This window comes from Pisolithus orientalis (genome assembly GCF_024613125.1).
Source record: "Pisolithus orientalis strain OTSU chromosome Unknown F5J12scaffold_2, whole genome shotgun sequence".
NCBI classification, from domain to species: domain Eukaryota; kingdom Fungi; phylum Basidiomycota; class Agaricomycetes; order Boletales; family Pisolithaceae; genus Pisolithus; species Pisolithus orientalis.
Genome location: NW_026260783.1, coordinates 811483 through 836551, shown reverse-complemented (window position 1 = coordinate 836551; position 25069 = coordinate 811483). Strand labels below are relative to the sequence as shown.

The window sequence follows — 25069 nt, the reverse complement described above, 5'->3', positions numbered from 1 at the left end:
TATTACTGCTGTGTGGTTTGGAAAATAGATTTTGTAAGTAGACATTTCGTAGATTCGCCACTTGCGGAGTGCAGTATGCGTAGCGACACCATCATGACCTTGTTAGCTTTATCCACTGATCAGGTATCCAGAGAAACAACCGTTGAAATAGAGACGGACGTCGAATATTACAAGTAATGAAGAGATACGAGGACACGGCAAGAACCTTTTACGAGTCCGCGGGTTATATGGCAAAGAAAATCGATAACGCTCATGGCAACGGCGTCATTCAAAAAGAAAAGAAAATCCTTATCATACTAAAGGTAGAATTCCCAGAAAGTATCATGGGAAGACACCGATCACAATCCGTTCCGTATCGCGGAGGCCGATCAACGCCTGCGCCACAAGTATGGATTGTGTCCGAGTATTAACAGCAACGCGGGACAGATGTGACGACGTGGTTCGGGAAAGCTATCGGGAAATTGTATTACACGGCGTCCTGGATAGTTGAATACTCGCTCTCGATACCCGGCTCAATCAAGCACGCATGTCCAAGAATAAGACAGGATGATGCACCGACGAGCCAGAAGAAAGTCATGAAAGGAGATGAGAGCCACAACAAGGGGATGCCAATCACGAAGAGAGCTGTGTACAGGGACTTTTGGGTGATGACGTGGTCACCCACTTGAACCGGGTCAGGGGCTAGTAGGGTAAAGATATTCCAGTCAATTCATACTGTTTCACGTGGGACTAAGAAAACCTTACCAAACTTGTTGATCGCTGCGAAGCCGCCAGTAAGGAAGGCGAGCGAAAAGAGGAGGAGGGGGCTGGTAAGGCTGAAAAGGATATCGTCGGTATCTATCCGATCATACCAGAAGGATAGGAAAGGCAGTACTAACAGAGCATAGACTCCCAGGAGGGCTATGATGAACATATAGTTCGCGGAGAAGTACCGGGTGTTGTATGATATTCTCTACAAAAAAAAATCCCGTCAATGATTCACCCGAACGATCGAGCCGCACGCGGGCCCTCGCCAACGCAAAAGACTCACAGAAACAGCCTGGTTTACATCCTCAGGTCTCGAGATCCGGTGAAAATCGAAAAATTCCGTTGGAGGGCGAAGGGCGTTGAGGCGGGTTTCCTGTGAGGCGGAGACCGTTCGAAAATGAAAAGGGAGATTTTCGTTAGTCAGTCATGCCTGTTCAAATATACGCGCTGACGCAGCGGGATGGTCCCCGTCTTGCTTACTTTGAGCCTTTTAACAACATCGGTGACGCGCATAAGAGCTTCCATGGCTGGTGGGTTGACTGAAGTTGGTAGCTAATGATAAGGATGGAAGGGTTCGAAGGGTGGTCGTTAGCGTTTAGAGAATCTCCGGGAACTGCGCGAGTGGTTATTTAAGAACGACGGATTCAAGTGCTGCGCGACACTGGTCGAGTGAGTGACAAGCTTTGGTCGATCCAAATCCGTCCAAGCAGCTGCCCGACACCGCCCCCCTCAGGCTGTGGCAGCCACTGGAACACCGTCCTGCTGACAGTACCCCCTCACCAACAATGCTTCGCCGTCCGCCAACGATGATTCCAATGAGCGATTCTGACGTTCAGGAAATCCGCGAGCTCGTCGCGGAGCAAAAGACTCTGTACGAACAAAAACAAAAGACCCTCCTGCAGATGAAGAAGGTCGCCGAACGTCCGTTCACCATTGACGATCCTCAGGCAGTCGCTTTCCTGAGAATGATGTCTGAGCGGGAGAAAACAAGGGAACGAGAAAAGGATGAGAGGAATAAGAGGCTAGGAATTCCACCGGGTCAGAGTCAGGCTGGAGGACAGGACTCCTCGTCTTGTGTGTATCTTTACTTCTTCCCCTCCCCCCTGTTTCCAAGAGACTAATAAATATTTTCTAGCATGATGTAGGTGTGCGAGATGGAATGTGTGAATTAAGCAAAAACTAGAGATGAAGCCCATGAAGCTGCTCAAAAACACTGTACTACAGTTGGCACCAACTCTAATCCACGAAATTTTCAACCACCTCTGGGCATTCATAGATCTCCTTGAAAGGCACTCCTGAATCCTGCATGTGAGACACCATGTGTGGGTATTTCTCGTCAGACGCACAACCCACAGTGCAGGAGATGCTCACCATCCAAATCCCGATGGTCACACATCGATGCGAGGTCTACCCTCTGCAAATGCAAACAAGTGGTTTTCAGACTGTCCCACAACGCTGAGGATGTTACACCACGTCTACTCGCGGCACCTCCCGTCTCCACGGTATCACCTCCCTCGCGGTCTTGCAGGACCAGAGCGTCGAGGATGTGTGTGGCTGCTTCTTCGTGGCGCTGCGCAGACCGTGGATTAGTCCGGTAGGTTTACGGGTCGGAAACCGCGTTGGTACGTACACGGAGGTTGATAGAAGATATGCCTAGGTTGTATCTGAAAATCCAACGTTAACCTTTCCGCTCAGTAAGGTGTGGGAGGACACACCGCGCACGGATATACCCCGGGTTTAACTCAAGAGCGCGGTAGTAATACTGAAGTGCCTCATCGGCGCGTCCGCTGTTCGCCATCGTCGCACCTACCCTGTTGTACAACAGCCAGTCCTACGACAGTTAGCAAACAGAGAGCCCATACTAGCACGTAGCACACATACATCAGGGCGAACAGCCAGTGCTGTGAGGAAGCAGTCCAGCGCTCGCGAATAGTCCTGTTAGCGTGGCAATTAGTATCTGGCGGCGCATAGAAGGAAAGATCGATGCCACCTCCATTGTATTCAACAACACAGCCAACGCGATCTGCACGTCCGCATCCACTTCTTGCGTTCCACCGCCAGATATTCTTGCCATGTCAATCAGCAAGTCCACCAGCCTATAGAAATTGACCGATCCGTTCCCCGACAACTCGTCTCTCCATGCTTTAACAGCCTCACTATATCTGGGATCAGGATTCCTTGACACCCACTCCAGCACGGCGTTGTACGTTCCCATTCGGTTGTTCTCATTTGTATATGAAACGGCGAGCGCCAGCCACGCTGGGAGGTACGATGGGTCTAGCTCTAGAGAGCGACGCAGAGCCTGCACGGCTTTGGCCTCTCGCTCATTAGACTGCTGCCGTACTCCAAGTTCGTACCATGCGCGCCCATTGTATGGGTCCCGTTGGACAGCCGCCTCGACCTCGAGCACATTCTGTTAAGCACGATGTTCGAAAATTGATGACCGTCAGTGATTCTGCTTTCACTTCGTAATACTAAGGCGGAACGCACCTCGTACATCCTTTCTACCCCACCAACGTGCATGGCATGGTGTCTTGTCCTTCCCGCTTCCAGCTTCTCTCCCATATAAGGGTTCTCTTTCTGGAATTTATACTCCACCACCGGCTGTATCCCCGTCGTCGTTGCTTCAAATTGCTCCCAGGCATCTTGCAGTTCAAACCACTGTCTAGCCTCTCCTTGCTTCTGCAACACTGCCGGCGAGGTTAACGTAGCAGCAGTGGATGACTCAGCTGTAGAATTCGAGGGCCCCGCATAGTGAGCTTCCCACCACGCGCGGAAATCCTCGTTCTCCTGCTGAAAATATGCTTCGTGTGCATCGCCCTGTTGCGCAGGAATGGAAGTGTGCGATTCTGTCTTCGGCTCGGTGCCAAGCACATCTACCGCTCGCGCTTTTCCTTTTCCTTTCATGCTACCGGTGGCTGTGGCAGCCGCCGACGTGGAAGTGGAAGCCAAATCGCTTGGCACGAATCCTTCCTGATCAACAACGACCTCCCCATCCCGCAGCTGCCGCATCAAGCTCATGAACGAGCTCTTTGTGAATTTGGGGTTTTCCTCGTGCTTCACTGAATCGATAACTTGTGCGGCGAGTCGGGCCATCTCGTCTGTTGGGCGTGACTCCGCTGACGTCGACGGCTGCTGTGTTTGTTGATCGAAACCTTCCTTTTGCTTTACATCGGAGACGGTGGATGAGGTTGATGTAAGACTAAGAAGAGATTCCTGAGATTGGAATTCCTTGTCCCATAGCATCCCTAAGATGCATCACATGTGCAGTTCTCGATACATATCAGGGAGCAACTCACGATCGGTTAACCCCTGTGCTTGAGTCTGTCCATGTATTGGTAGCGTCATGCCTCCTATGTTCATCGGACCCATCCGATATCCTGTATACATTTCCCATGCTATTCGCACCGTCATATTTGGAGTAAGTAGGACTGGAGCATGAGTGCGTACCTTGTGGACCTGCTGAAACAAAGGGTAGTGCGGGCTCCTGGATATCCCTGTTTAGTGTGGTAGACGAGGCCACTGTCCCCTGCGTCTGCCCGTGTCCTCCCACACTTTGCGGTTGCCGATGGTGAGTCTGCAAGAAATCACCCGCCCACCCGGCATCCGCGAACGCTCCACGCGGAGGTTGTGCGGTAGTAGTATTAGGACCAGACGGGGAAGCCAGCTGGGGCAGCGATTCCTGTAAATGCAACATGTCGAACGGTTGTTGTTGAAATCGTTGCTGCTGTTGGAACTGGGCAGTATGCATCACCGGCCTCTGTATGTCGGATGTAGGTGGGGAGAAGAACTGCGCTACATCTCTTTGGAGTTCAGAAGACGTGGATGACTGGGGGGTGCGGAATGTCTTTTCGAGATCAACATACGCAATTCACACTGCAATGATGGAATGAACATACCTCCTTGGCTGGTCCTGCTCTCGCTAACAAGTCCTAGATAAAATGATACGTCCGTTAGTTTGATTTTGAACACGACAAAGCTTCAGGAATAGCGATCTGAACCTGTTGTGGTCCGCGATCTTGATCGAACCTGTTAGTGAGTCCTTGCAGGGGGTTCGTTGGGCCACACTCGGAACCTCCAACGAGCATCGACAGCGACATTGTTCACCACGTTCCGTTGTGAGTAGATCGATGATGTTGAGGTGGTTAGGCTGACATGTAATGTCGGTGTCATGTGTTTTTCGTATGTAGTAGTAGTGGGTATAGTGACACACAATATACGTATGCATACCACGTAGCAGTGACTACACACAGAATTGAATCTGCCTCATAGTTTAAGCCACATTTGAAACTCGAACTTGACGCCGTTTTCCTCCTGAACACCCTCCGGGATGTCAAAATCCACTAAACTCGCCCACGCGACGAGCTCGTCATGGGAGGCCCTCTTCCATGAGGATCCACCACTACCACTGCGCTCGGCAACATCCAAGAAATCAGGCAAAAATACATCGCATTCTGGAAAATCTGGTTCGTGGATGCGAGTCAGGAGGACGCGGTCTGCTTGCAGAGATGATGGCAGGGAAGCAGTGGTGGTGCCAAAGCCGAGGGTCTCCCGATACAGCGTCGAGCCACCGATGATAAACAGGCGATGTAGGTCCGGACGCGATCTGAGTCGATCTATGGCTGTTTGTAGGTCAGGAAACAGGCTAGCGTGGGGTGGCGGCCTGTGATGGCGTTAGACCACGAGCGCAGAAAAGGGTGGTACGACCAGCGTACACTGGGTATTCGCTGTTGCGACTAAGAACGGCGTTCAACCGATTTCTGAGAGGTCGAAACTTGGAGGGGATACTCTCCCAAGTGGCTCTGCCCATGACCACAGCATTGATCTTCCCGGGTGGTGCACGGGCGGTGACGCGGCTAAAAAACGCCAGATCCTTTGGGATATGCCAGGGCATCTTGCCATTGTGGCCGATACCGTTGCTCCTCGTTGCTGCGACGATGATCGTCAGGCCCGACATGGTTGTCGTGTGTACTATGATCCCGGGTTGTAACAGCAATGCATAGGGTAATATGACCCATCTTCGTAGACATTATAAAAGAACATACAGAAAAGAAAAACAGTATGCTACTGCGTGAAGAAAACAAGACAACCCTCGTAACAAGCCTACTCCTGTGTACAGTGCGTCCTTGTCCATCCATCCATTGATGATACATCTCTCGATGCGCATCCCGTGTGCATGCGTTATTCATTAGTCCCAACCGAAATTCGACGGGGTGGTGGTGCACGACTCTAAACGCCATCAACTCGTGGAAGACACTTCCGACTTCACTGCTGTCGTACTACTGGCCCCGGCATGTGCGGCATCCATGCTATGCGATGGTGGTGCCTGTGGGGGAGGTGGTGGTGGCACTTGTGCAAGTGCTGGCTGTTGCTGAGGCTTGTGAGATTCAACCGAGGACGGAGGGGGTGGTGCTAATTGTTGCACCTGGCCTGCCTGTGCCTGTGCTTGAGCAGCCTGAGCAACCTGCACGACCTGCTGTGCAACCTGTACAGCCTGCGCATGCACCTGCTGTTGCGCATGTGCCTGCTGCATGGCTTCGACGGCTTGTCGACAGTCAGCGCCGCCCTCTGATCGGACTATGAGAATGACGATTATCAATACCCATCAGGCCGGGTCATCGTAGAACGGGACTTACGGTGCCGCTGTGGAGACGAAACGACATCAGTACCCCCGATCCATCTACCCCGTGCAGGGAACCACAAGGCAAAAGGGGGACTTACGTTGAGAGCATCTAGGCGACTAAACGTTTTCCTGCACCCCTGGCATACGTTCGCTTGGGTCCTGTTTGCGTGAAGTGCTTGGTGGCGCCTGTACGTACGCCATCGTGTGAGTAGGTGAATGGGCAAGTGGGTACGAGAGGCAGGGAATGACACGCAAGACAGTGACGTTGGAAGCATGCGAACGAGGCAAAAGACAAACAAGTCTGCCACAAGCGGAGACAGAGAATGGGGAGGGAAGAGGAGCATGTGTCGCCATCACCCACACGGGGATTGGCAGAATGAATGAATGAAAAGAACGCGGAAGGAAGGTCATATGAATGAAAGTCGAACGAGACCAGTGAACCGGAAGTGGCAGTGGGCCATAGCACAGCACTCGGTGATATAATTAGGGGTGAAGGGTAACAACTCACTTGCAATCGTGCTGTCTTGCGAATCCTTTCTTGCAATCTGGATATTCACAGACGTATGGTCGTTCTTCCGTGTGAGATCGAAGGTGACCTGGATCATGGAAGATGGGTAAGCGGCTGATGATATGAAGACGGAGACATGGGAGAAGACGGCGAAGTGGGAGTAGTGGGGAACGGAAGAGCGACGGAGAGAGAGGGGGGGAGAGGGAGAGAAACACGGACCTCTGAGGTTGAATCGACGGGTGAAGGTGCTTCCACAGCCTGGGACAGGACATATGAAGTGGGCCTCGTTTCTTCTCCTGGAGGCGCTGGCTGCTTGTGTTGCCGATGTGGTGACCTGCTTCTTTTCTACCTGGAGGATGGGAGGGAGACGAGGGACGCCATTAGCAAAGTGGCCCTGTGGGTCGGAGAGGGCAGCGGAGGACGCGATTGCTTGTGAGTAGAGTTCTGCGGCGCTGGGGGCATAGTAGGGTGCTTCCTGTTTTAGGTCGAGCGGGGGTGGTTGGGCTGGCTGGCCGGCGGTGGCAGATGAAAGGGGCCGGAGCTGGGGCTGAGTGGCGGTTGCCGGGACCGGGTACGGGGACGGGTGGGAGGTATGGCGGAAGGGGGAATTGCTGTGGCTTCTTCTGTAGGCGTGACCGGGTGGATAGTGAGCGTGCTGCTCGGTTGGATCGTTTGGGCCCGAGCCTGGGGGGAAGGAGGACTGCTGGGCCATGTCGGGTGGATGGAAGGGGGGGTCGTTCTGGTTGGCAGGCTGTTGCCAGTCGAGGAGATTGCCTTGGAGGACCATGGAGGAACTTGATGGCGCCCTTTTTATCGATTAAGCGAGGGAAAAAAAACAAGCAAATGGCTTCGTTTCGATCTGTGAAATGGCCACCGCCGTGTCCTGCACTCACAAGCACTCACACACGCTGTGCCCACACACGATCCCAGCGAGCAGCACACGCACACACGCACACACTACACTTTATACCCTCCAGGTTGTCTCATCCCTCAGATCCCCTCAGCGCCGCAGCACCGCCTCCATTTGTCATCCATTCCATCTAAATTGCTGTGTCACATGCACAGCCATCGGCTCCTGTGTTGCCGTTCCGTGTCCGTCATCCGCTCCGGGTTTCCATTCCATTCCATTCCCCAAGTATACACACTAATGATATGTATGTACTACGGTCCCAGCAGCCGCCTCCGTCTCATCAGCTCCACCTCTGTAATCCGCTCCCCTCCATTCACACCCACCTCCTTCGCCCGCTCTCCCGGTTCACTCATCGGCGTCCGGGGGCGGCGGTCAAACGAGCCCCTCCTCCCACCACCACCGCTGCTGCCGCTTCCACCGCTGCCCAGCCGTTTGCGCGCCACAAACGTGATGCCCGAGTCATCTGTCTCCCCCTCCGACGTGAACGGGTTGGGGTTCAAGCGCGCACTTCCATTCTTGCCGTGCCCCGAGTCGGAACAGCTCATACCCGTGCTGCTCGCAGCCCGTGGCGTGTCCACATCAGCCGCAGTCGCACGTTTCGTGGGCGAGCGCGAGCTGCTCGGGATCTCCGATACACCCAAACCACTCTTCTCCTGCTGCCCCACCATATCACCAGTTCGAACGCCCACAGAAGACGTGGCAGATGCACCCCTATCTTTCCTGGCAAACCTAACGAACGCATCCTCTATCCAGTCCGCCAGGTCCTCCACGACAGCTCTCGCCTCCTTCATCAACGTCATCATCTGCAGGTATCCGTGACTCCAGTCCTTGAATAACACCATCTGCACCCAGTCGTCCTCCGTCTCGCGTGCTAGTCGATCCCGCTCTGCCTGCAGACTCTTTACCTCGTCACCCCCGCGCGCGTGACTCATTTGCGAGCCCGCGCCAACACCACCGCCACCGCTAAGCATCCAGTCCAGCTCCCTCTTCCTCGCCCTCTTCGCTTCCCTCACTCGCCCAGCAAATATGACAGTGTCATCCACGAATGGATCCTTCTCCCCACACTGCATAAGCAGTGGTGGAAACTGTGCGAGGAGCGCCACAGGCGTCAGGATCGGCGAAAGAAAGTAATCTGTAGCAAAATCAGGGTTTCGGTGCGGTCCGATGTAAAGGATCGCCATCGCCCGCATCTATCAAAAGCATTGTGCATCACACAAGGTTACGATACCAAGTCCGAGATCGGAACGGAAATCCGGCATCGCAAGATGATCAGGAAACGATATAACGAGTGAAACGGGGACAATAAACCCACCATACTCGGAGAAATGATCCTGTCCTGGAAATACCCAACCCGACTTGTCATCGTCAACCGGGTTCCAATTGGCTCGAGCTCCTTTCCTTTCCCTTTGCCCTGGTCATTCCCCTCAGTAACGAGTGTGATAGCGTTGATATTCGCCTTCTGGACCGCTTCGGAGAGCTCCTCCTGCTGGTTCTCCAAGCAGATGTGCAGATGCTGTTGCGGACACGTCTTCTTCATCGTATCCATTTCTTGCTGAGAACACTCTTTGTACACATACCGCACACGCTCCTCAAGAGGTCGATCTTCCTCTTTCACAGGAATCACTCTCGTCGCTCTCTTCGTCAGCCCAGAATTCACTTTCATCAGCAGTTCGCACCTCGAACGACCTGACGCTCGACTTGCGTTTCATTGCTACCGCTGTAGCATGCCCATCCTTTTCGGCCGATTCCGAGGCACTCCACAAGGGTTCTGACATCCCCTCCGTCGAACTTGCATTCCCTGCAAGGTCCATTAATGCATCTCTCCAGCTCTTTCCACGCTTCAGACCCCGCCGTTTCGCCAGAGATCCACTATCACGCTTTCCCCCAACCATACTGAGCGGGCTCACATGTCGCAGGTGATTCTTCTGCGATGCAAGTTCACGCAAACCAGGTAGGTTACCCGTAGACTGTTCCGAACGCAGCACCCGCAGGTTGTCAGGTGACATCCACGATGTGAAATTAAAGTCAAGCGCTGCATAGCTGAGAACGAGCGCCGCTGGCAGTTCGAGTCTGGCTGACGAAGGAGAGGTGGCCGGCAGTGATTGATTAAACTGGAGAATCTTGACCATGACGCCCACGACGAGTGCAGCTCCCCTGCAAACCCACGTGCATCAGTGGCGCAGATGTTATGTGTGCATGTAGTACACTCACGCCGAATCACCCGATAAGATAACGTTAAATTCGTTGCCCGACATGCCGATGCACCGCCCGCGTGTCTCTGCTAGAAGCCTATATAGATCAAAGCACTCGTCCATTGCGAAAGGGTACGGATCTGAAAGTGCGCGAAAAAGGAATGTCGTTTGAGTTTCATAACCCCATCAGAAAAAGCGGAAAGCAATCACATTCTGGCGCCTTTCCGTAGTCCACCGCTAAGACAACTTTTCCGGTCCTGAGTGCCCACGTCCGCAGCCGTTCTTCGTGATGCTCCGGTGTCATCGCCACGAAACCTCCACCGGGAAAGTCCAGTACGAGATCCGTACACTTATGTAGCTGAAGCACCGGTGCCGAAAAGTATACATGCACCGTGATTGGACGATCGTACTGTGATGATGGCGGCCTGGGTAGGAGTATCCTTCTACAAAATGCTACGTTTGGAGCACTCGAAAGGATACGGAGCTTCGAAGAATTTCATTAGCTCGCAATTTCTCCGGTCAGTCATGTCACAAACAGCCTACATACATATGGGTTAGCCGTTTTCTCCCACGTCGTGCGGAACATCTCCACGGTTGGCACAGCCCTAAATCTGCGAAGCTTATTTTTTTGGGGGAACATTGAACCCTCGAAGATGGCGGTGGATTCTACTCACCTTCTCGTCCCCCTCATTAGCGTAGATGATATAGTATGATGAAAACAGAATGGAACATATGTCTCTTAGCCATTTCGGTCTCACGGACATGGCCGTTGCGAACCCAGCGTCTAGGCCAGTAGCAATCCACGTCGCACGATAGTACGAAGGCGAGTACTACATAGTCATCTATTAGTTCCCGAGAAACAGAGGGGGGATGGGGCCAGGAGATACAGTTTCAAAATGGTAGGGCACTTACGAGATGAGCAAGTGGCTCTGGAGCTAGTAGACACATGGTATCAGCACCACATCCACACCCCAGAAATCCAAAAAGAGAGTCCAGACTCACATCCGAGCCCAACGATCTTGTCCAAGTTTCTTACGGCGTACACAGCAGTCAGTGTACTAACGATGATTTTCCATGGGGAAAAACGTTCTGTTTGGAATCAAATAATAATAATAATGCTTGTGGTCAGATCGAAACTAGTTAACCGTCACAGGTGTTAGACAAATAGAGAACGCACGGAGCCGCTTGTTCAGTTTCCGGATCCAGAGTACACGTGGACCCCCAGGATTTCCAGCGACAAGCCTCCATATCCAGAAGAGTATCACTAGGAACACCTGTGTACAAGTACCAACACATCACACCGAGTGAGTTGAGTAGGGCAGGCAGGTTCATGGCGACGTACATGTGTACGTTTCCAGGACGTGCTCGGACGGCCCAGCAAATGATCTATCATGAAGATTACACACTGTAAGTCCTAGCTTGAAGGCAAGTAAGTCGTGCTGTGGGCAGTGTGTCCAATTGGACCATCGAGTTATAGCACCAGGGGTGTGCATGCATGTGATTTTGCGAATTACAGAACCTGCCATTTTGGGCCCAACGCGGTGTTGTAACGAACGTGTGACAGATTCTCTACTTGTCACATGTCACACTTTGATAACCACGTGGTTATCTAAGCAACTCGATCGTGATGAGCTGGCGACTCTCCAGTCCTAACCCTACGACTGTGACAACAAGGTGGCGGCCAATATGCTAACCTCTATCAGAACTGAGGGCGAAAAGATTGAGATCGTGAACCAGTTATTGCTTCCTCATACGACAGAGTATTTGGAGATCAATACCATCGAGGAAGCGCACGAGGCCATCAAGTCTATGAAAGTCAGGCCTACTTGTACCCAACAACAATCCCTTTGCAAACGTTCTGATGGACACATATATTATTGCAGATCCGAGGCGCCCCTGCCATCGCGTCGCTCGCAGCACTCGCCTTCGCTGCTAGTCTGTCAAAGGCCCTCGCTTCACTCGACCGCCCCTCGTTCCTTTCTTCCCCGGAAGCTCTTGAGAAACACGTCACACCCATTCTAGATTATCTCTATACAGCACGGCCCACCGCAGTCAACCTTGGAGCGGCAACACGGCGCATTTCACGCACATTGCAATCATCGAAAGATGCAGGCAAAGATGCCGTTACTATCGCGCGGGACCTCGTCGCGGTGGCCCGGCTCGTCTCCGACGAAGATTATGCTCGCAATAAGAAGATGTCTGAGAACGGCAGTTTGTGGCTTTCTGCATTTCACAATTTGCAAGCTGGTGAACATCTCAATGTCCTCACGGTTTGCAATACGGGCTCTCTTGCAACATCGGTACGTGGATAATCACCTTGTGGTTTCCATTCTGTGCTTCGTGATTTCCCACAACCCCTCTCTACACGCACAGAATTTTGATGACCCTTTGGCTTTCTATGTAGGGTTATGGAACCGCGCTTGGTGTCATCACGTACCTTCACGAGACCCAAAGGCTTGGGCGTGCTTACTTCACTCAGACTGCACCCTACCACCAAGGATCTCGGTGAATAACATGACCCCTCATCTTCCCGATATTTTGCTAATTCGGCCCTTTGCGACATTATTTAACCTGTCCTCGTGTTTCGTGTTCCCGGTGTGATAGGTTGACTGCATTGGAACTTCAGACGCTTCAGATCCCCTCAACGATGATCTGCGACACCATGGTCGGATCTCTTTTCCAACACCGTACAATCCATGCCGTTGGTGCGTTGCCTTTCCATTTTGGTCATTCCAGCCCGAGACTTTGTCTGATTTTTTCCCAGCTGTTGGAGCCGACAGAATTGCGCAGAATGGAGACACCGCCAACAAGGTATTGTGCACGTTTCATGTTTGTGCATCATGTTCCGAATGTTCCGATTACACCGCTTTCTCTCTGTTATGGCATGATTCTCAATTTGGTTTTTTTCTTTTCTTTTCTTTGAAGTTTACCCGGATTGTGCACAACACTGATTCATATTGGATTTATGCACAAACCAGATTGGGACGTACAACACCGCTGTACTAGCAGCACGACACAACATCCCGTTCATCGTCGTTGCTCCGATCAGTACCGTTGACCTCGACATTAAAGACGGGTCCCAGTGAGTTCCTCTACAATCCTCCCTCGTGTCCATTGATCTCATAATGTCATCTACACAATACAGAATTCCAATCGAACACCGTCCCTCCACTGAAGCATGCATTGTCCGGGGTGCCCTTTACCCGCCCAGATTCGATTCTGATTGGCGGCGTGAGCTCGCACAGGTTATGTTTACCCCTCCAGGCCTAGACTCCGACGAAGAGAACGTGTATAACCCCAGTTTCGATGTCACACCTGCAGAACTCATCACTGCTATCGTTACTGAAAAAGGTGTCGCCGTGCGAAGGGAGGGAGAAAACGTTTTCGATTTGTGTGGGGTCGTTTAGATGCCAAGTAGCCTGGATTCGGATAGTAGGCAAGTTAGCGCAGGATGTCTGTCGCATCACTATACCTTCCTGGTGGTAAATTACTTGATGTCCAATGGGTCTCGAGCGCGATAACGAATCCTATCTGCAGGTGTAAAGTTGAAAGTAGCTCAGATACAATAACACAAAGATATGTGGTCTGCTGCAAAGTTCTAGTGTCAGTGTGGTTTCAAAAGTCTAAATTAGACTTATTTACTGCTTATCTAAACTTTTCATGCCTGTAACAGCTCATGGCAGCCTGTCAGAAAATTAGTACTTTACTATTTTGACTTTTATGTGACTATTGTGACTTTGTTGGAAGGAATCTAGTATCTATGCTTTTTTTTTGATCATATACAGCATTGAAGAATGAAAATAGGATAGAATCTATTAAGACAACTCAGGAATACTAAGTGGATGATATATCTAAGCCAAGAAGACTAGAAAATGTTTCAAAATTCAGAGATATTGAGCCATTGGTGTGATACACACTGTCTGAGAGAAAAATCACAATATCTCTGAAACCTCCATCAATTTGAATGTATGTGGTGGTATCTACTGAAAGGAGCCTGTGCACCTGGTTAGGCCATATGAGATGGTTGGAGAAGGCTGACAATTGGCCATTGCTGACAGGCCAGTGGAGGCCTGGCCTATGTATGGCTTGTGCTCCTGTGTTACATGAGAGCCATGAACTTATTGTCACCTTGTAGTATGGGAGAGCCCAACTGATGAGTGTCACCATGAAGTACAGCTGAGCCTGAGAGTAAATGTTGTGGTGGGGAATGGTGTGGCTGTGGTTTGGATTGTCATTGTCAGTTACGAAGCAGGCTGGGGAGTGAATGTCATCATGGACTATGGGAGAGCCCAATAAATGAATGTCACCATAGCATACAGCTGAGCCCAAGAGTAGGAGTTACCATGGAGAATGGTTGAGCTGAGGTTAGAATTGTCATTGTGGGGTACAAGCCAGCTGTGGAATTACTGTCACTGTTGTTGGAGATGGTGCATTCTGTGCATTACTCTTCATGGAGATTTGTTCCCACAGTAGTGGTCTAACCCCCCAAGCTACTGACACTTGGTACCCCAGACTACTAGTGTAGCTTAACAATCTAATTTAGCCCCTGTGGCCTACCATTCCTTATCAGTGAGTGAATGCCCTGATGGCAGGGCCATTGGCTCCCCATCAGTCTGCCATTTCTGCTGGCCATTTTAGACACTCTGCCTTTGTGATGAAGGTGGTTTAGTATTTCTGCTGACTGTTTTAACTCTATCTACATTAGCCCAGCAGTTGATAGACTGGCCAGTTTCTGGGGCATAATGAGTTCTTCTTTGTCCAGAGGTGTGGGTCTGTCTTGGTTGTTTAAATAGCATGTGAGGGTGTGGTTGCTATGGGACATGGGAACTGGTTGTGCAAGTATGCTGGGGGGTGTGTGGTTTATAAGTACAGTATGATCTGATCTTGGTGTGAGTGAGTTGGGTGAGTGGGGGGAGTTTGGACATGATTGTTGGTTTAAGCTCAGTGGTGGGGGATGTGTAGGTAGCTCTGCTAGCTTGGTTGATGGACACCTGTGGTCCTGAGGTGTCTACTGGTATGTTTGCTGTCTTTGTTTGTTTTCTTATCTGTGCATAGTGTTATTCTTTGTTATGTTTGTTTGTGGATCTCACCAAATGTGTTTTGCAACCATTTGGTGGTTGATATGTATTTGAGGAGGTGTGATTGTACTTTTGGGTTAGTGAGAAGGTATGCCATGGAAGTGGCATCCCTCCCTAGCATCCCTTGCAGTATGTGTTGCTCTCTGATGTATCTAGCACATTGGAATAGATAGTGATGTATGTCTTCTTGGCTAGTTTTGCTGCACTGCAGACACATAGGAGTGTCACTGTGTCCTATGCAGTGAAGATGTTTGTTCAGGGGGATATGTCCCATGCATAGTTGGATGTATAGGCTAGTTTGCTTCTTGGGGAGGGAGGTGGTGAGTTTTGTGAATGAGGCATTTAGTAGTTGGGGATCTATGGCAGATATTCTGTTGTACCAGGGGGAATTCTTCCAGGTTCTGGCCCATAGGGTCTTGAGTTTTGCATTGTGGGTCTGTTTAAGGGCAGATATACTGAGGGGTAGCTGTTTTCTTAGTAATGGGGGTAGGTCCTCTGGTGGGCTAGCTGATTCTGCCCCTGTTGCCACTATCTTTGCCTCCCTGTCTGCCAGTTTATTGCCTTCAACTTCCATATGTCCTGCTATCCATCATATTGTAATGTTTTTTCTTGATAGTGATTCTTTGCTTAGGGCTTTGATGGTTGTGGACCTGGAATGTGTCAGTAGATAATGGCCTGGTCTTGATGATGGCTGCTCACTTGATCTTATTACTGCTTGGTTGTTGACTAATATGGTTGTCAGATACATGACCTCCATCCTGCTGTCAAGGAGGTGAGCCACCAGCAATAGAGCCACTGCCTTGGCTTCAAAGACCATATGTTGCAATGCATTTCCAAGGTGGTATCTCAGTGTAGTGATGTGTTGATAGTCCATGTAGAGGACTGCAGCCACTGTCACACACCTTGTTGATGAGTTGTGCACAATGCCCATGCCATGCAGATGAAGACTAAAGGCCTCATGTGTAGAAAGACTGCTGGACATGAGCAGTCATCCTTTGCACAAGAACAAGTTGTCAGTGCTAAGAGAAAAGAGGAAGCAAGTTAAGTGCACATTAAAAGTTTTTAGTGCCCATGTATGGCATTCCAGTTTTTGTTGTATCTCCACCATTTCCAAAGATATCAACTCTGTTCTCACACTCACTGAAAGTGCTCAGCCATGTGATTCTGCCTTCCAAATTTGGAGAGGATCCTCACACCCTACACATTTCTACAGCTGTCATAACCATGCCTTGACCCCAGCCAGACTTGGCCTCACATTCATCCAGTCCAGCCTCAGCCTCACCAATCCCATATCCCCAGATGTTCTAGTGCAGTAAACACTGCTTTGCAGTGCACATCACTTTGGCTGAGTTCTGCCCAGTCATGTCCCCAGTCCACCCTGTCCCAGTCTCCATTACCTTAGTCATACATTACTAATACTAGTCTTACCAATCACCTTAGCAATCTTTGCAAGACTGGCATTACTGGTCTCCATACTATAGTTACTTCCAGTAGATAAACCTGTAGATACCTGACCTGTACCCCCTCAGTCTGAAATCAAATAAGTTCTATCTGTAATTCTCAGCCTTGGACTCAGACTGTGACCCATGCAAGGGAATAGTGCTGCATCATCAGTCACTAAGTCCAATCAGTCCACCCCTTTGTATCTTTGTCTTTCCTCCTGATCCTGATCCCTCAGCCTTGTGCCCACTTCAGTCTCCAGTCTGGCCTCAACCTGGACAATGTTATGCCCAAGCCAAGTGACTTTGTCAAATGGACTAGTCACAAGTGGTGCAAGGGGGAGTCTACAGGCCAAACTTGTTGTTACCCCTATGGCTCAGTTATTGTGAAGGTCTGACAGAGGTTTGCTTCCACTGGTGAGTTCTTCTGAGATCATGGTGGGGAAGGAAACAAGGACAAAAGTGAAGATATAAGCTGAGTTGCAAGCTATTGAAAAACTGAGGATATGAGGTATGGTACAGCTGTATAAATACCTCAGGGCAAGAGTACCATACTGGTCATGCTGTCAAGGTGGTAAGTATCCACAGTTGTAAACAACGAAACAGAAAGGAGTCATACAGTGTCAAAGATGGGGGTAGACAAGGAAATGATGGCTATACCAGCTGCACCATCAATGTGCAGGAAGGAGCCTGACACTGGAGCAAGAAGTAAACAATCAAACAATACACATGAGTCAAAGACAAGGCATGAAATTAACTGTTCATCAGAGATGGGGGGGCTTGGTAACAGACTGCCCTGGGTGCACAGCATCAGTGGCTATTGGAAATACCACAACTGCTGGGGATCTGAAGGTTCCCTTGAGCATGGACACCCCCAGAATGATGATGGTGATTAGGGATGTGGTGAGGCATGTGACACACACAACTGTGAGAAGTCAAAAAAGGAAAGACCCCTGATGCAGGCATAACATCACCCCCCCTCTAAGGTCCTCAGACCCTTGAGGATGATGCAAGGGCATTAGCTGGGTGGGCAGATAGGGGTTGGTGAGTAGTATATGTGCAGGAGCAAGTTCAGGCAGTGACAAGTGATGGAGGTGATGGAGTTGGTGGTTCCTTGAGGGACAGTGTATATTTGGAACTGCATCTGTTGTGGCATGACCAATGTCCCAAGTAATGACACTGGAAACAGGCATGAGGGTGAAGAGGGTGTCTGTCCAGAACAGGAGACTGTCCTCCAAGGTAGAATTGAAGTTGATCCACAGGGACAGGGACAAAGGGAGTTGCAGGGAGAGGGTTGGTGGCATGGACAGTGTTAAAGTAGTATTTGTGCATTCCTGCCCACAATGCATCTTGTAACAGGACCTCCCAGGCTGAACTGTGAGTTCCAGTCCCAACATGATCACCAACCTCTTTATACAGCAACCCACTATCAACAAACTTGAGCTTGAGATTGTGCCATTCCTTTTCCTTCTCCTGTTCTGCAACTTCAGGCTTCCTTTGTTCTGTCATAACTGATGGTTCCTCTTGTTTAGGACATATGTGATCAAGAAGTTGAGAAGCAGGGGGTGTGAGGAAGTCTCCAACCTGTCAATCAAGAAGGTGATGATAGGCACCACTGGTAACAGCTTCTAAAACATCCAAGTAGCCATGTTCCAGCATACTGATCATAATCGCCTTGGACAATGGGGTGGTTCCACTAAGCTTTCAGGTGCATATCTTGCTGATGCATCAACTGATTATGTCTGATGCTCTGTAGACTTCAGACAGCAGCCCAAAATACTTAACCTGTTCTGGTGAGCACCCATCAATGCTGTCCCCTTTGGGGAAGATGTCAGGTGCCCTAACAATGTCCAGGTAGTCACTTGCTGTGACTGGTAGTTGCAGCTCATCATCCCTGGCAGTGGTGACAGTTGCAAGGAGATTGAGGGCTGTATGATGTGCACCATTGGAATAGGCTGTGAAGGTGGTGTGAATGTTGGGAGTCCTGGTAGCATTGGCAGCTGAGGTTGCAGCCCCTCTCTGACTGGCATCATGGTCAATGCTTTCCTTACCCTTTCCCTTTCCCTCAGGCTTACTGACCCCACATGGGGGTGGGGACATGGCAGACTGAGAAGCCCTGGTGTGGATGTGGTTGGAGAGGGCAGGTGACAGGGGGTGATGGCACACATAGCTGCAACACTGGGGATGAGGTGTCTGAGTCAGGAATGCCAGTGTAGGATGATGGGGGAGGGGATGATGTATAGATGACAATGGGGGGCATGAGTAACTTGGGCCAGTTGCTTGCAGAGTCATAAAAGGATTTGCAGGGGAGGTCAGCATAGTTGTTTTCTGTGTTAACAGAGTGGGGGAAGTCCATTTAACTTCTCAGGTGGCAAGCAAGCTTGTACTGGTTGAGTGCTTCTGAAGCATGGTCCTTTATATGTTCTTTGGGTTCCCAGGTATTTGATAAATGAGGGAATCCTTTCCACTTGACCAGGTACTTGTGCTGTCCTCAATGACCATCAGTTTTATGATTTATTATTGACTCCACCTCCCATTCAATTTCATCATCCACTAATTCAGGCAATGGTGCTACAGGTGCAGCTCCATAAGTATCATTTTTGGTAAACAGGAATATGCAAGAGGCATGAAACACTGGGTGGACCTTCCATGTTGATGGCAACTCCAACCAGAAGGCAACAGGTGACATGACCTGAGTCACTCTGAAAGGTCTGAGACATCAGGGCACAATCTTGTCACACTGGTTCTTGGTCCTAGGATGGCCAACTTCTAGGAGAACCTGATCTCTGACCTTCAGCAGTTCATAGGAACCTTTACTGCACAAATGCATTAAATCCTGTGCTTTCTTGTGCACAAGGATGGCAACATCTTGATTTGAGGCCAACCTTTCCAATCTTTCATCAACTGAAGGGACAGGAGTGAGATGCTTTTTGGGGTAAGGGGAAGAGTTGTAACTGAGCAGAAGTGAGAATGATGTCATCTTGTGCATGGAGTGGATCTGGGAGTTGTGAGCAAACTTGGCTGAAGGCAGCTTAGTGGACCAAGAATTTGGAGCCTCCACACAATACCACCACAAGTACCCTTCAACCTCCTGATTGACCCATTCACTTTCTCCATTGGTTTGCAGATGATACCCAGTAGAGAGCTTGGGGGTAACCCCTATTGCCTTGTATAACTCCTTCATGAAGGATGACACAAACTGGGGTCCTCAATCTGAGATTACCAACTCTGGGATACCATATCAGGAATAAATGAACTGATGGAAGAGATGGGCAATGCCAATGGAGTCAATTATTTTGTGACATGGAACAAACAAGGTGGCTTTAGTAAGGCCCTGATCAACAACCATGAGAATAGAATCATATTTTTGTTCTCCTAAGACAGGGAGATCCATAATAAGATCCATAGATATTTGTTGGAATGGGAACATGGTTTTGGGGGTTGTATGGGGAATGACAGGCAGAGTGGGGGGATGTGTGACAACCTTCATAGTTTGGCACAAAGGGCATCCTGCAACATAAGTTTTGATGTCTTTTCCCATACCTTCCCACCAGACTGTTATGCCTGAGCACAGTGACTTCTTCAAATGGAATAGGCACAAAGCACATGAGGGGGAGTCTATGGGCCAAACATGTTGTAACCCCTATGGCTCAGTTACTGCTGAGGTCTGGCAAAGGTTCACTCCTTCTGGCAAGTTCTTCTGAGATTGCACAGAGGAGGGGACAAGGATGATAGCAGAGGAAGTTAGCTGAGTTGCAAGCTATCAAAAAACTGAGGATACAAGGTAAAGTATGAGAACTTATATACCCCTAAGTATAAGTACCATACCAGTCACAACATGACACATCATGACACATATCTGCAGTAATCAACAGAACAATCAGACAAATACATAAGTCAGGATGAGTCATACAGTGTCATATGATGGGGGTAGGCAGGGTAATGATGGCTATACTGGCTGCACAATCAATGTGCAGCAAGGAGCCAGACACTGGAGCTATAGTACAACATCAGAGCAACATATACAAGTCATTGGAACAAGAAAGAGACAAGTCATCCATCAGAGAGGGTGGTGGAATACCAGATCAAAGGGGAGGCATGGTCTTGACAGGTATTGGAAATACCTTGACAGCTGGAGATCCAAACAAGCCTTGCAGCATATGGGGCATAGACAGTGATGGGGGGGGGATGAAGAGGTCATCCTGGTCAGCTGCAGGGTCGTAAATGGATTCTGCAAGGGGGAGATTGGTGTAATCATTTTCGGTGTTGACAGAGCAAGGGGAGTCCATTAGTTTCAAAGATGGCAGGCAAGTTTGTACTGAGAGAGGGCTTCTGTGGTGTCACACACCAAAGGTGTTTGGTGAGGTGGACATGGATACAGCTGATGAATGGAGATGAAGACCATAGCCCTCATGTGAAGAAGGACAGCCAGAAATGTTGGCAGTCATCCCTTGCACAAGAACAAGTCATCAGTGCCAGAGAAAAAGAAAGGGAGTGAGTTAAGCACTGGCTAAAATTCTTAAGTGCCCACTGTACAGCATTCTGGTTTTTGACATATCTCCACTGTTTCTGCAGATACAGAGACCATTCCCACACTCACTTGTAGTGCTCAGCCACATGATCTTACCTTCCAAAATTGGAAAGGATTTGCACACTCTGCACATTTCTACAGCACTCCCTCCAAAAGATGCTCATTTTGCTTGTCCCCTTTGCTAGGGACCATGGCTACATATATCTACCAGGAGTTCCTACCAGCTTCCATCCTGAAGCATCCTGGTACATCCCACCCTTGTCTGTGCCCTCTCAGCCCATCCAGCTTGGACAGCATGTTCTTTTTGTCAGTATGACCTCTAGAAGGATGTTCTTTGGTCACCTCAGGTCTGTCATTTGCTTGGAAAGGTCTTATGTGGTTGTTTCAGTCTCTCCAGTCCAAGAAGCATATGGATCCTTCCTCCCTGCTCCCTGCAATGTTTTCATACCAGTCTCATCCATCATTCTTCCAAGATTGTGACAGCTACAGTATAATCTACTGTTCCCCACTCTCCCTGATCACATCCATGATGAGTATGATGCACATCTTGCCTCCTTGTTGCAAGATACAGCAGAAGACACTCCCCCTTCATCCTCTCTTCCAACAGAGCCTCATTCATGAAGTTTTTATTTGCTTCACTGAGAGGATGGTTTGGGGGGGAAAGTTGCAATCCCCTATGCTCCTGTCACCCCACAGACCCCCAAAGCTTGACCCCTGTTGACATCTGACTCACCCTGTCCACTTTTGGATGTACTATATTGGCATCAGATCAGTGCTGCCTCTCTGTCATCCCACCTTGGCCTAGAAGTGATCTCTTTGAGATGTGACATGCACAGCCTCCCCCTAATGTGATTCCAGTGCGCTTTCCCAGTTCCTGACATCACTTGACTCATACTTTGACATTCTGACTGTCTTTGACTCACCTATTGCCAATACTTACCAATCTTTTGACTTTGCTTACTGATTCTTTGCTTTTTGGCTTGCTAATCCTTACCAATGCTTACCAATGCTTTCCAAGACAATTACCCATCGCTTACATTCCTTACTCATCAGTTACCAATCACTTACCAAGTGTTTGCACCTTGTTTTCCAAGGGCAACACCCCTGTACTGTATATAAATCACTGTACTTAGATAGCAAAAAAAAAAAGGATGTCAGAGAGCCCCTCTTGCTGGCATTTTATCATCACTCAGTAATTCATTCAGCAGCTTCAATAGTTGAGACTTTATTAAGGGTCTAACTATCATCTACTTTGCTTATCCTTGTCTATCATCAATATACTTTGCTCCAAGCCCTCCCTGAGCTCAGTGCAGCTTAGGACATTGAATTAAGTTGTCATCCATCCTTCTGTAGGCTGACAGCAGTCTACCCTATCGCATTCTCTTGCATTCCTGCTTCTTCTTCATGAGGAGCACCCCCAACCCTCAGCACTTGTCTTTGAGTGTTGTAGCTTGCAAAAACCCTCCCAAAGAACAGGTTCTACCATCTAGGTACTGCATAGGCACACCACCACTCACTCTTTTTGTCTTTTGTGTTGGTTTTGGTTGGTTTTCACCACTGAACCACACTTTGACTCACACCAGGCACTCAAGGCCTTCTGACCCTACCTCCTCTCCCCTGTTGAACTGACTGTGGTCTTTACCAACCACAAGAACTTGGAATATTACTGCAAGCCTCAACAGCTCACCCCTCAGCAGGCCTGCTGGGCCACTACTATCCAGTCCTATCCTATCTGGTTCTCCTGGCAGGCTGGCCACCTACAGGTGCTGGCCAACACTCTTTCTCACAAAGGCACCCTTGAGGAGCCTGCCCCCATTGCCATGGTCCTCCCCCCAGCCCTTTGGCTTTCAGAGGGGGTGGATTCCCAAATTTTCCTTGTTTCACCCTCTTTTTCCATAACAAAAATACAAAAACAATTGAAAATCAACTGTCTTGCCTGCATAGGACATCTACCTGCTTGGATACAATGCTCTAAGTCTAACTCAAAGCTGTATTCTTGCCTGTCTGAGGAAAAATCAAAGGAGAATAGGCTGCCTGACACTCGCCCTTTGAGGAAACCTGTAAAAGGAGCATGGGGAGTTTACACTATATCTGTGGACCTGTATGAGCATGTCAAAAACGATATGCCAAGGGACTCTACAGGCCCAGAACCCAAGGATAATGTCACTATCATGGAAGATGGAACAAAACAGTTCAGAACTACATGACTCTACAATCCCCCCGAAGATTGCTGCCATTGCATGCACTCGTATCATGATCATGAGTCTGCAGGCCACCCTGGACAAAAAGTGGTGTTTGCAAAGATGTGAAAGGAAGTATGGTGGGAAGGTATGGGAAAGGATATACAAGCTTACATGGCGGGGTGCCCAACATGCCAGACTACCAAGGTAGTGACTCATCCACCAACACTGCCCATCATCCCTCATGATATGCCCAAAACCACATTTCCATTCCAGCAAATATCTATGGATCTCATCATGGATCTCCCAGTTTCAGGAGAACAAAAATATGACTCTATTTTCACAGTCATCGATCAGGGGCTGTCTAAAGCCACCCTGTTTGTTCCATGTCACAAAACTGTTGACTCCATCGGGATTGCCCAGCTGTTTCATCAATTCATCTATTCCTGTTTCGGTGTCCCTGAATCAGTAATCTCAGATCACAGACTGCAGTTCACTTCTTCATTCATGAAGGAGCTCTATAAGGCGATAGGGGTAAAAACCAAACTTTTGACAGGTTACCACCCACAAACTAATGGAGAAAGCAAACACATCAACCAGGAAGTGGAGGGATACCTTTGGCTGTACTGCACCAAATCACCAAACTTGTGGGCTGCCAAGTTACCATCTGCAGAGTTTGCCCATAACTCCCATGTCCACTCCATCCATCAAATGACACCATTTTCATTGCTCTTGGGTTATGACCTGTCCCCCTATCCAGAAGTTCAGCTAACCATGGTACCCTTTGTGGATGAAAGGTTAGAAAGGCTGGCCTTGAATCGAGATGTCACCATTCTCATGCACAAGAAAGCACAGGATCTGATGCATTTGCACTCAAAAGGGTCCTATGTGTTGCCCAAAGTTGGAGATCTGGTGCTCCTTGATACTGGGCATCTTTGCATCAAAAACCAGTGTGACAAGATTGCGCCCAGAAGGCTCAGACCTTTCAAGGTGACTCAAGCCGTTTCACCAGTTGTGTTCCAACTGGACCTACCCCCAACTTGGAAGGTTCACCCTGTGTTCCATGCCTCTTGAATCTACCCTTATACAGAAAATGACACCTACAGGAAAGCTCTGCCTGCACCACTACCAGAGCTTGTGGATGATGAAATTGAGTGGGAGGTCAAGTCAATAATCAATCACAAGGTTGATGGGCACAGAGGTAAGAGGCAGTACCTGGGCAAGTGGAAAGGGTTTCCCCATTTGTCAAACACCTGGGAACCTGAAGAACATATAAAAGACCATGCCACTGTGAGTCAAAGTGTGGTTCAGTGGTGAAAACCAACCAAAACCAACACAAAAGACAAAAAGAGTGAGTGGTGGTGTGCCTATGCAGTACCTAGATGGTAGAACCTGTTCTTTGGGAGGGTTTTTGCAAGCTACAACACTCAAAGACAAGTGCTGAGGGTTGGGGGTGCTCCTGATGAAGAAGAAGCAGGAATGCAAGAGAATGCGATAGGGTAGACTGCTGTCAGCCTACAGAAGGATGGATGACAACTTAATTCAATGTCCTAAGCTGCACTGAGCTCAGGGAGGGCTTGGAGCAAAGTATATTGATGATAGACAAGGATAAGCAAAGTAGATGATAGTTAGACCCTTAATAAAGTCTCAACTATTGAAGCTGCTGAATGAATTACTGAGTGATGATAAAATGCCAGCAAGAGGGGCTCTCTGACATCCTTTTTTTTTTTGCTATCTAAGTACAGTGATTTATATACAGTACAGGGGTGTTGCCCTTGGAAAACAAGGTGCAAACACTTGGTAAGTGATTGGTAACTGATGAGTAAGGAATGTAAGCAATGGGTAATTGTCTTGGAAAGCA

The 25069-nt window shown here is 49.3% G+C and overlaps 7 protein-coding genes across 7 annotated transcripts; 2 read left to right on the top strand and 5 right to left on the bottom strand.

Moving 5' to 3' along the window:
- Positions 1-255: 255 nt before the first annotated feature.
- F5J12DRAFT_186580 (prenylated rab acceptor PRA1) lies at positions 256-1455 on the bottom strand. The gene is made up of 5 exons (XM_051738294.1): positions 1228-1455; positions 1031-1120; positions 879-952; positions 745-815; positions 256-681 (listed from the first exon to the last, which is right to left on the bottom strand). The coding sequence occupies exons 1-5, from the start codon at positions 1270-1272 to the stop codon at positions 467-469; spliced, it is 495 nt and encodes a 164-aa protein (XP_051604832.1). The 5' UTR covers positions 1273-1455; the 3' UTR covers positions 256-466.
- Positions 1456-1532: 77 nt separating this feature from the next.
- Positions 1533-1868, top strand: F5J12DRAFT_712755 (uncharacterized protein; the record flags this gene model as incomplete). The annotated part of the gene is made up of 1 exon (XM_051740783.1): positions 1533-1868. One exon carries the CDS (start codon positions 1533-1535, stop codon positions 1866-1868), a length of 336 nt encoding a protein of 111 aa, XP_051604831.1.
- A 74-nt stretch (positions 1869-1942) lies between these two features.
- Positions 1943-4930, bottom strand: F5J12DRAFT_186651 (uncharacterized protein). Its single transcript, XM_051738296.1, has 11 exons — positions 4749-4930; positions 4647-4679; positions 4198-4594; positions 4047-4145; positions 3238-3995; positions 2738-3160; positions 2629-2682; positions 2463-2578; positions 2378-2411; positions 2119-2317; positions 1943-2049 (listed from the first exon to the last, which is right to left on the bottom strand). The coding sequence occupies exons 1-11, from the start codon at positions 4845-4847 to the stop codon at positions 2018-2020; spliced, it is 2244 nt and encodes a 747-aa protein (XP_051604830.1). The 5' UTR covers positions 4848-4930; the 3' UTR covers positions 1943-2017.
- On the bottom strand, positions 4831-6023 carry F5J12DRAFT_186618 (dihydrofolate reductase-like domain-containing protein). Its single transcript, XM_051738295.1, has 2 exons — positions 5463-6023; positions 4831-5410 (listed from the first exon to the last, which is right to left on the bottom strand). Exons 1-2 carry the CDS (start codon positions 5702-5704, stop codon positions 5014-5016), a joined length of 639 nt encoding a protein of 212 aa, XP_051604829.1. The 5' UTR covers positions 5705-6023; the 3' UTR covers positions 4831-5013.
- A 257-nt stretch (positions 6024-6280) lies between these two features.
- F5J12DRAFT_700142 (uncharacterized protein) lies at positions 6281-7254 on the bottom strand (the record flags this gene model as incomplete). The annotated part of the gene is made up of 4 exons (XM_051740491.1): positions 6281-6324; positions 6465-6556; positions 6879-6966; positions 7098-7254. Coding segments are annotated over 4 exons (381 nt in total), but the record flags the coding sequence as incomplete, so codon positions are not given.
- Positions 7255-7984: 730 nt separating this feature from the next.
- Positions 7985-11506, bottom strand: F5J12DRAFT_796681 (Alpha/Beta hydrolase protein; the record flags this gene model as incomplete). Its single annotated transcript, XM_051744134.1, has 12 exons — positions 7985-8978; positions 9101-9420; positions 9446-9942; positions 10000-10120; positions 10191-10464; positions 10528-10599; positions 10655-10810; positions 10893-10915; positions 10983-11069; positions 11158-11254; positions 11323-11366; positions 11500-11506. The coding sequence occupies 12 exons, from the start codon at positions 11504-11506 to the stop codon at positions 8040-8042; spliced, it is 2637 nt and encodes an 878-aa protein (XP_051604827.1). The 3' UTR covers positions 7985-8039.
- A 110-nt stretch (positions 11507-11616) lies between these two features.
- On the top strand, positions 11617-13665 carry F5J12DRAFT_796667 (uncharacterized protein). The gene is made up of 7 exons (XM_051744133.1): positions 11617-11795; positions 11864-12280; positions 12385-12485; positions 12585-12685; positions 12745-12791; positions 12959-13062; positions 13126-13665. Exons 1-7 carry the CDS (start codon positions 11667-11669, stop codon positions 13385-13387), a joined length of 1161 nt encoding a protein of 386 aa, XP_051604826.1. The 5' UTR covers positions 11617-11666; the 3' UTR covers positions 13388-13665.
- Positions 13666-25069: the final 11404 nt, after the last annotated feature.

What these genes read in the sequence shown, in the direction of transcription:
- F5J12DRAFT_796667 (XM_051744133.1), top strand. Translation starts at nt 11,667, where the DNA reads ATGCTAACCTCTATCAGAACTGAGGGCGAAAAGATTGAGATCGTGAAC. An exon ending in CCCTACCACCAAGGATCTCG is followed by an intron (nt 12,486 to 12,584) that starts GTGAATAACATG and finishes CCGGTGTGATAG; the next exon opens with GTTGACTGCATTGGAACTTC. An exon ending in CCGTACAATCCATGCCGTTG is followed by an intron (nt 12,686 to 12,744) that starts GTGCGTTGCCTT and finishes ATTTTTTCCCAG; the next exon opens with CTGTTGGAGCCGACAGAATT.
- F5J12DRAFT_186580 (XM_051738294.1), bottom strand. Translation starts at nt 1,272, where the DNA reads ATGGAAGCTCTTATGCGCGTCACCGATGTTGTTAAAAGGCTCAAA. An exon ending in ATGTTGTTAAAAGGCTCAAA is followed by an intron (nt 1,121 to 1,227) that starts GTAAGCAAGACG and finishes TCCGCCTCACAG; the next exon opens with GAAACCCGCCTCAACGCCCT. An exon ending in CGCAGCGATCAACAAGTTTG is followed by an intron (nt 682 to 744) that starts GTAAGGTTTTCT and finishes TTACCCTACTAG; the next exon opens with CCCCTGACCCGGTTCAAGTG.
- F5J12DRAFT_186651 (XM_051738296.1), bottom strand. Translation starts at nt 4,847, where the DNA reads ATGTCGCTGTCGATGCTCGTTGGAGGTTCCGAGTGTGGCCCAACGAAC. An exon ending in TGTTTCAGCAGGTCCACAAG is followed by an intron (nt 4,146 to 4,197) that starts GTACGCACTCAT and finishes CGGTGCGAATAG; the next exon opens with CATGGGAAATGTATACAGGA. An exon ending in AGCACAGGGGTTAACCGATC is followed by an intron (nt 3,996 to 4,046) that starts GTGAGTTGCTCC and finishes GATGCATCTTAG; the next exon opens with GGATGCTATGGGACAAGGAA.
- F5J12DRAFT_186618 (XM_051738295.1), bottom strand. Translation starts at nt 5,704, where the DNA reads ATGTCGGGCCTGACGATCATCGTCGCAGCAACGAGGAGCAACGGTATC. An exon ending in CGCAACAGCGAATACCCAGT is followed by an intron (nt 5,411 to 5,462) that starts GTACGCTGGTCG and finishes ACGCCATCACAG; the next exon opens with GCCGCCACCCCACGCTAGCC.